General features: G+C 35.3%; 1 protein-coding gene across 1 annotated transcript in view; it reads left to right on the top strand.

Annotated features, from left to right (window-relative positions):
• The window catches only part of LOC102680287, a 105,878-nt gene that overhangs the window by 52,860 nt on the left and 44,055 nt on the right, over positions 1–8,963 (top strand). The window contains exon 3 of the mRNA XM_031508921.1: positions 44–424. Coding sequence (XP_031364781.1) covers positions 44–424 — 381 coding nt within the window. The remainder of the gene's footprint in view (positions 1–43; positions 425–8,963) is intronic.

Raw genomic sequence — 8,963 nt, 5'->3', positions numbered from 1 at the left:
CGCTCTGACGACAGAGGACGGAAGAAGGGAGCCGTTGGAAGAGCCGTCCGCGTTCTCCCCGGATCCCGTGGCCAATCTCTCGAAGGAGGTGGAAGGAGGTGGCGAGGACGAAACTCTGGCGAGGCTGGGCGAAGACGAGGGCCGGGCGAGCGAGCTGAGGAGGAGCCGGACGTCCTTGTACGAGGACGCCAGGGATTCCATGAACGACAGAGAGTGCATTGGTGAGGAGAGTTGCAAGCGGAACGACGCGATCTCCCTCGAGACCCTGACCACGGAGGAAGTCACGAATTTGAACAAGTGTGACTCGAACGACACACTGATTGCGGAAGTGGCGGCCAACGGCCCGCCTCTCGTCGAGGAGGGAAAGGAGGAAGAGGGCGAGGAGGTGGACGGCGAGACGCTGCGGGCCCTGTCTCTGTTTGGGGTGAGTAGACAGATGTGTACAATCGTGCGGACGAGCTCATAAGAGATCTAGATCGATAAACCGGGCACGCAGATCTAGGCGATCGAGACAGACAGGCCTAGTATCGGAGGCCTAACGGAACAAGGAAAAGGAGCGCCTATTTGAATACAAAACCGAGAAACTGCTCGCGTGCACGGTAGTGGAAGCAAATTGCAACACAGGGGGGGATAATTTATGCTCTTAATGGACTTGTGCGCGATGATTAAAACCAGTAATTTCCAGGGAAACGTGTTTTTCGATCAGGTTGATGATTTATTTTGAATTACGAGACAGACAGACATGGATACAGGTACGGTTAATAAAATTTGGACTTTTATGGAGATGGGATGATTGGAAGCGAAGGTGCTTGAAATTTTTTTTTTTTTTTTTTTTGGAAGAATTATAGTATATTTAAGCTTTGATTGTTCGTTCGTAAATACATATTTTTATATATTTTTTTTCGTTTTTCTAATATTAGTTTTATTTCTATTTAAATTTTACAAATAAATTTAATCGTATTTTGAGTAAAAGTTTTATTATGGCATATAATATTGAAAATTAAAAAAATTAAAAAAGATTGGAATAGTTCCGTAATCTATAGAAAAAAGAGATTGAAATACGATATTGAAATCGTATCATATTTATTATTTAATGTAGAACAATTTTTTTCAGCTTAATTTTTTCGAATAAGCAATAGTAATTATTAAAAAGCTAGGAAAAAATTATTTTTCTATATAGAGATATATAATATAAATTTCATTATGATATAAACAATTATAAATGTTGAAAGTATTAATTTTAATATTATAAAATATTACGAATAGATAAATAAAATAATAATTTATTATCGAAATTTCACAATTTCGGATAAATATCATTACATTCTGTTTTATATTTTTATTAATAAGTAGATATTTTTTCCATTTCAAATTTCACATTCTCGAATTGAAATTTAAAAATATTCTTCGAAACCAGGAAGACCGTATGTTTCGTCATCGTAGAATTTACAAGAATACGCGAGTTCGTCAATTTCCCTAGCTTTCGATCCTTGTCTCGCATCTAAATTCGCGTGGGCGTAACGCGGCGTGAATTTGTCTCGTTTATCGATCGTGCCTTATCGATGACAGTCGGCGTGGCAACATGACTTGCTTGGGATTCGAGTTCATATGCCGGTGCGGGCCACTCGATTGACAAACGACGAGGCTGGGCGTTTCGCGACGCTTATGCCGAAAGGTGCGCCACGTTCCTCACGGTGCAACAATGTGCGCGCCACATGCTGCGCTTGGAACGTTCGTTGATCGTCTTGGAAAAACGTAAAGCTTGTGGTGGAACGAACGTCCTCGTCGGTAAATGCCACGCGACCGTTATAATTGAAGTTCGAAACGAAGAGAGTTGTGTGATTTTTTGTTTCCTTTCCGTTTTTTGTTTTCGTTGAGAGATTGAGAAAGTTGGTTGGATCGTTTAGAGTGTTGTTGGATTCTTTGTTTTATATGTGTCTCGAAGTCTCAAGGAAATTTTAAGAATAGATATATTGTATAGTGACATTCGAATTGTTTTTGTAATATTTTGTAATATTTCTTTGGAGCATTATTGGAATATATTATATTTTACACGTGACAAATTTTTTTCGTGTTAGAAAATTATAGTCTTTCAAAGTTTCAAAATTTATAATAAATAATAAAAATTAAAAATATAGAAGATGTTCGGAAAGAGGCTGAATCTTATGTATCATGTTTGAAAATTTAGAAATTTATAACACAAATTGCATCTATCACTTTTACAATGATTCTAATAAATTTCTTTCTAACCTTCAAATTTTGTTCACTATTTAAGAAATTTTTAAAATCAATTTATTCTTCTTGCTTATAAAATTTCTAAAAGATTTGACAGAAGGAATACTTACTTCAAAGTGTTCTGATTTTTTATTCAACAAAAATTCTAACCCTCCCATACAATACACGCATCGTCTTAAAAATCCCATCGCGCTTTCACCCAGGAAACAATCACCATCGATCCATACAATGCGCTCCGTGTCTTGGAATCGTTTCATCGGTCGTTCTTTTACATTCTTTCATGGTAACAGGAACATTCGAGGTGTGGGCAGGCACACAGCATTCCGCGCTATGCAAATCGATCGATAATTGATAGGGAATAATAGCACAGTGTCCGGGCGATGCTTCGATATTAGATGTCAGAGTGAAACATAAACATGGTGGATTTTTATGAAATGTTCGCATAGTCCGTATAGAAATGTAAGCAGCGTCTCAATATTATCTTATAATTCGTTAGAAATTATACTAGGAAGATTCTATATCCCAAAATATTAGATTTAAAATATTAAATGTATAGACATATAAATATAACAGTGCGTAACGAATAATAATTTTCAATGACGTAATAATATTCCTAACAAGTGGCTGTTTTATTCGACGCAAAAGTATTAAAAAATAACTAAACGTTTCTTTTCTCTAAAAAAGGAAAATCTAAAGGAGGATATAAAGGATATAAAAAACATATTACGTAACAAGCTCAAAAAATTTCATCAATTTATTAAATAATAGCATATAGTGGTTATATAGAGAAAGATATAAGAGGTTAAATTATGGTTCAATACAAATAAGTGATTTCGTGTAATTACATCTATGCGAACATTTGTGTGTTCTCTAATGACAAAATGCGCACGACTTCGCTACGAAAATTACCGAAAAGTACCGAATTGTTACGAATCGAATTGTAACGGTCTACGCTCGTGTGTCTTCAGTCTTGTGTTTCTAATAGCAAAGCATCGTATCGTTCGTGCGAAAATTATCGAAAAGTGCCAAACTGTTGTTACAAGCCTGTAATAACCGTGTCGTTTCTGTTCATCTATATTAATTCCACTTGTCTCCGTGCGAATACTCAATGTGTGTCGGCTTCGCTTGAGCCAACAGCCAACAGGTAGGCAGTAGGTGGCCGCGTTTGCACTGGCATTAGAGTGTTCAGTGGGCCGAGAGTGGCCGACAGCGTGATTCCGCGGCACGTACGCATCATGGGGTGGCGTAAATCTGACCAGTCGACAGAGTCGATCGCCTCTGAAACGCTACCCGATCATCAGTCGTGAAAGTGTAGCCGGGGAAAATGATCAGCCGTGTCCGCCACGCATGCACGCATGTAGGCACGCATTCGATTCGATCCTACCTTTCGTCCTTCTTGAATCTTCTCGTTCGTTTTCAAGTGTTCTCGCGCACGCGCATAGCAGCATCGTGAACCCGTTACATCGGTAGGATTATAGATTAGACCGCGCCTGCGCGCGTGGAAAAACGATAAGCGGGATACGGGTTCGGGATTTATTGTAATTGGCGGTAATGACGGTTTTACGCCATAGCTGCCATCATTAAATGGCCGAGGCATGGACGCCTCGTTGAGTTCCGTGTTTTCCGTGTTTAAAACCGCGCGAAGACTTGATGAATGTGCGTGGATGTTGGAATAATGTATATAATATATGTTGAGCAATGGTGATTTTTCGATTTCTTTGATTTCTTGGAGAAGTAAAATATAATGTCTGGATGGCAGGTTAATCAATTAATTATTATAAAGATAAAAAATATGTATGTATAAAGTTTATATTTATATAGAATATAGAATACATATAGTATTAATATTTATAATTATAATCATTAGAGTTCTATTATTCATTGATGCGGTAAAAGCAATTATATCAATTCAATTAAAGTAATTAGATTCTTAAAGTTTCTTTGAGTTCGATTCAATTCTACCTAATTATTCTCAGTTAAATTAGATAATTGTTTTCAAACAAAATTCGATTTCAATTTCACCTATATTTCAACAATATCCAAGGATTGTTAATAAACTGCCATCATTTTGTTCAATGTCGTTTCATTTTATCAAACATAATATTTCTCCGTAACTTCGATCAAGTTTCTTTATTAGCATCGTGTACCAGTTGTTTAAATATGAAAGATATTGTATAAGCCGCGACAAGAAGGTCTCGAGTATTGGATAAAGGATCGTTTCTTCATTGAACCGTGGCGATCGCGAGTTTGTCGATCGAATTTTACAGCGATTCTTTGCCGAGGAGAGAGAGAAGGGAAGGAAGAAAGCCTTGGCATGGGATTATTCCGCGTGACTTCCGATCGGAATATAGTTTAGCGGGCCATTCTTTTCAGTCGGTGACTTTCGCCATGGCGAAGAGAGTTGAGCAATTTCTTCTCTCCCTGGATGATCGCGGCCCGAGGCGGCACGATAATAAGGTGTCAACGTTCACGGACCCCGGTCTCGTGTCAGATCATCGTTTCCGGGTTATGCTCGTGCGAATAACTATGCCCCGGTGTATTCGTTCGATTCAATCGCGGTCGATCGTGTGTTTCTTACGATGATGATCTGTTAGAATGAAAAGGGCCGATTTGGAGCGAGACTGTTGTGAGATTTTGTCGAATATTCCTTGAGAAACTTCACTGTGGAGATGTTTTAGATTATCGTTTGTTGTAATTTTTAAGAAAGTTAAAATATTCTATATTCGTATTCATATTTTCTTTGATAAATATGTAATAGAATATTACATTTATTTTATTAAAAATAAAGAATATGATTATTTCGTTTAAATGTTTCTAACATTATATAAATATTTATTTTTAGATAGAAATATAATAATATTTAGAAATACATTAAATAAAGAAAATTAATATTGTCTCTATTTTAACATGTTAAATTATAAAATAACTGATGTTCATTCTAAGATGTTCATTTTAATTCCTCAGAAAATTAATTAGCTTAAATTTTGACAGAAATTATTCTTTTTTTTTTATAACAATTCGGCTGATTCTCAAATTTTAAAAGCGAAAGTCAGATCAATCGATATAGAAATCCAACGCACGTAATATCAGCAACATCGACACTCATATTACGAGCGAGAATATCCAAGAAGCAATAATCCTACTCTTAAGTCCCCTCGTGAAACCCAAACCGTCTTTCTCTCCCCGTTATGCGTTACAATCTTCTCCAACCAAGGGGACAATGCTTACCGATCCCTCCGAAATGACAGTAATTTTCCAATACGTAACAGATTATCCATTGCCAATTATCGGTAAGTTATCGACATCTAATCGTCGGTAATCGGCCGCAACAACCTTTCCGCCTTCATTCTTCTCATAAACCGCTCGATCGAGGGACTTCACGAGGGTCCCTCGAAAAACGGCATGGGTCATTAATATTCCCCGGGTGTTTGAAACAAGCAACACCCGATACCTACCACTTGGAACGTATAAGATTACAATCCTCTCTCTCGCTACGGTACCTGACTACCGTTAAATATATGTTTTACAGCGTGTTCGGAACGCGCGATTCTCTTTCTCCGTTCTTTCCGAGTTTCTCTCCTCCGATCTTTGCCCGGCATGGGTGGCAAAGGGGGAGGGGGAGGGACCTGGCCGATTGAGAAGCGAGCGCGTTACGTGTCTTGTCGACGCGCGACCATCTGGCCACGAGGATCGACTTTCAAGGTCGTCGAGTTTCCCGCGACGATTCAATGCCACGGCCGTTTTACTAACGAGCAATTAAATTTCGCGGTTTTGCGGACCACGCGAGCTGCGGTGAACCGCGTCCACCCTGACACGTTTGGATGTAGAGAAAGAGATTGACGCTTGGACGAGAGATATTTATCTTAAAATGAGGATATATATATTTCAGAGGAGAACTCTCGAGAGTGGATTTAGAGAGTATTTCTCGCAACTGGATGGTAAAGTTATTATCAATAGAAGTTGTTAGTCTTTTACAGCGGAAAGTAAAAAATAAATTCGTAGTTTTAATATTTTCTTGATTCTAGAGAGATTTCGTGATGCTTGATTCGGTTTGAAAATTGTGAGTGAAAAGTGGTTGAAGAGAACGTTTTTAAAATTTAAAAGATATTTGGAAGAAAAAAAAACGTTCTGGCTTAATGTCATTTTAATAAAATATAATTTTTATAAAATATATTTCTAAAATTACAATTATTACAATTCAATTATTCGATATTTATCTTATCTTATAATATCATTATATCTTAAGTAGATAATGAAAGATTGATAATAATAAATATAATAAAAACAGAATTGTCTATGAGAAAGATGAGAAAGAAAAAGAAACACTGATATTAGTAAATATATAATGTGTTTTTTTAAATATTCATTGATATTCAACGATGTCAATTAATAAAATAATCGTTAAAGAAGTATATTTCTTAAGAAACAGTTATTTGTAAAATTGAGAAAGTGTCATTTAATCTTCAATTCAATGATATTAAATATCAATTAATAATTCTTAAAAAAATTCTCAAATTGTGAAAAAATTCCAACACCTATTATTGAAAAATGATCATCCAATAAAATGAGAAAATATTTTTTTGAGTCTTCGCATTCACGATCATAATTGTCACCAGAAAACGCTTCAACTACAATATAGCGATCGTTTGAAAGAACCGTTTGTTCGTAATCGGTCATAATTGGTCGATAAAAAATTTTTTAAAAAGAGTGAAAAAATGGAAATTAGTGAAACTATGGTCATTTTCACGGAACTTTTTAAAATAATAAAATTCGACAAAATCGTGAAACTCGCAACCTAATTATTGGCAACTGTCAGTTCGATTGATAAGAATCGTTGAAACTGCGAGAGAAAGCATTCGACTGCTTTCACGAAACCGCTTGATGGAACATTTTTTTCCAAATACTGCGCCATTCGACACGTCGTAATATTTCCAGAATAATAATTTGAAATTTTCTTGATTTTTATATCATTCTGCTATTTTAATTCTAAATTCTAGTTTAATTGTTTTTAATCTATTAAAAATTATTCTTTTATTCATAATAAAATATAAAAATTTGCCATTCATTTTTGATATAAAAATTGTATAAATATTAATCATTAATAACTGTATCGATTTAAGGAAAAATATTATTGTAAATAAGGAGATTTTTTTTTAAAGAGCAAAAATTTTTTCAAAATTATTATTATTATTATTTAAAATCATAAATGTTCATAAAATTCCAAGTTTTATTGAATTTTTAACAGATGAATCTTCAATCAAATTCTATCAATCCCTAATTTCATCTTTATTTTATCAAATCTTATCAATCATCCCCTTAATTTCATTCCCATTTTACTCAAGAATCATTTAAAAATCTATTATTATCTGATGTCCTTAAGACTCAAAATTTCATTTAACAATAGGATTAAATCTCAAAATCTGATTCAAAAAAAAGAAATTTATATCATTGATATCAACGTTCTCAAGATACAAAATCATCCCAATTGTACTTTAGACGGATGAGAATCATTCAAGCACAGTTGGAAGAGAGAAAGTGATTGGGCAGGGAGATGCAAAACTCCCTGCTCGAGTCCCCCACGTTTCTTTCGTGATGCTCGTGATACCGTGATATCTTCTCTCGCTGCACTCGATGCACATGAGCCGTGTCACCGGGCATCGGGTCACGTTTCCGGTAATTAATGGTTCACGTCATCGGCGAGGTCGAGGCAGCACGAAGTTACATCTGTCGATTGTTGCTCACATCCGTTCTCGAAGCTGATTCTATGCCTCGTTTCGGGCTGCACGGTGACAATTAGCGAATTAAGTGACGATTCGAGCGTAAAGTTTGTCCTCTTCCACTCTCTGTGTCTGTGCTATTTGTATAAAGATTCGAATTAAATGGTTAGCTGTGAAAATTTATGTTTTGATTGTGACACCAATGGTATTGGTTATTGGGACACGTATATTTGTACAATCATATTATTGTATATTTTAGATGAATATTATTACACGTATATTACAATGCTTATTATATATAATTATAGTTCATACATTATTTATAATATATTTATAATTATATTATGGTTCATACATTCAATCATTGCATAACAAAACAGCAATGAGAAATGATTATAAAATTTGAAAATGCTGAGGAATTTATGGAATTTTCAATTTGTTTAATAGAAATATTAGTATTTATAATACTTTCTAGAAATTATTATAAAAAATTATTATAAATATAATTTCAGAATTTTTATGGGAGTACATTCTTTGAATGAATCTACAGAATTATAAAATGATACAAGATAAAATTGATTAATTTTTTCCTTTTGTTAATCTTGTTATACTCTATTATTTCCTCTAAAAATTTATTATCCATACAAATGTATCGAGCAACAGTTATTTCAATCAATATTTCCAAAAATGTGAAACCACCATTAAAAATATTGATTTTTAAAAAATTGAATATAATATATCTTTTTAAGATATATCTTCGCGTGAAAATTCAAAAGTTTTTAGAAGAAAACTAAAAGTCGATCGGAGTTGGCCTTACGCGTGTGATCATTTAAACCGAATGCTCGTATAAGATTTCCTCGATCGGGGCACTCGAGGAGGCTTCGAGTAGAAACTCGAAACGAGTGTACAAATTCGCTCCGCGGAAGTCTCGAGTTGGAACAAAGGAAGGGAAGGCATCGAAGTCGGCGTTTCTTCTGCCACGAACGGTTACGGCTGTACACGTCTGAGGGA

This window comes from Apis dorsata, unplaced genomic scaffold (assembly GCF_000469605.1).
Source record: "Apis dorsata unplaced genomic scaffold, Apis dorsata 1.3 scaffold_113, whole genome shotgun sequence".
Classification (NCBI taxonomy): domain Eukaryota; kingdom Metazoa; phylum Arthropoda; class Insecta; order Hymenoptera; family Apidae; genus Apis; species Apis dorsata.
Note: the sequence above shows the minus strand (reverse complement) of the source record. Positions and strands in the feature narration are given on the sequence as shown.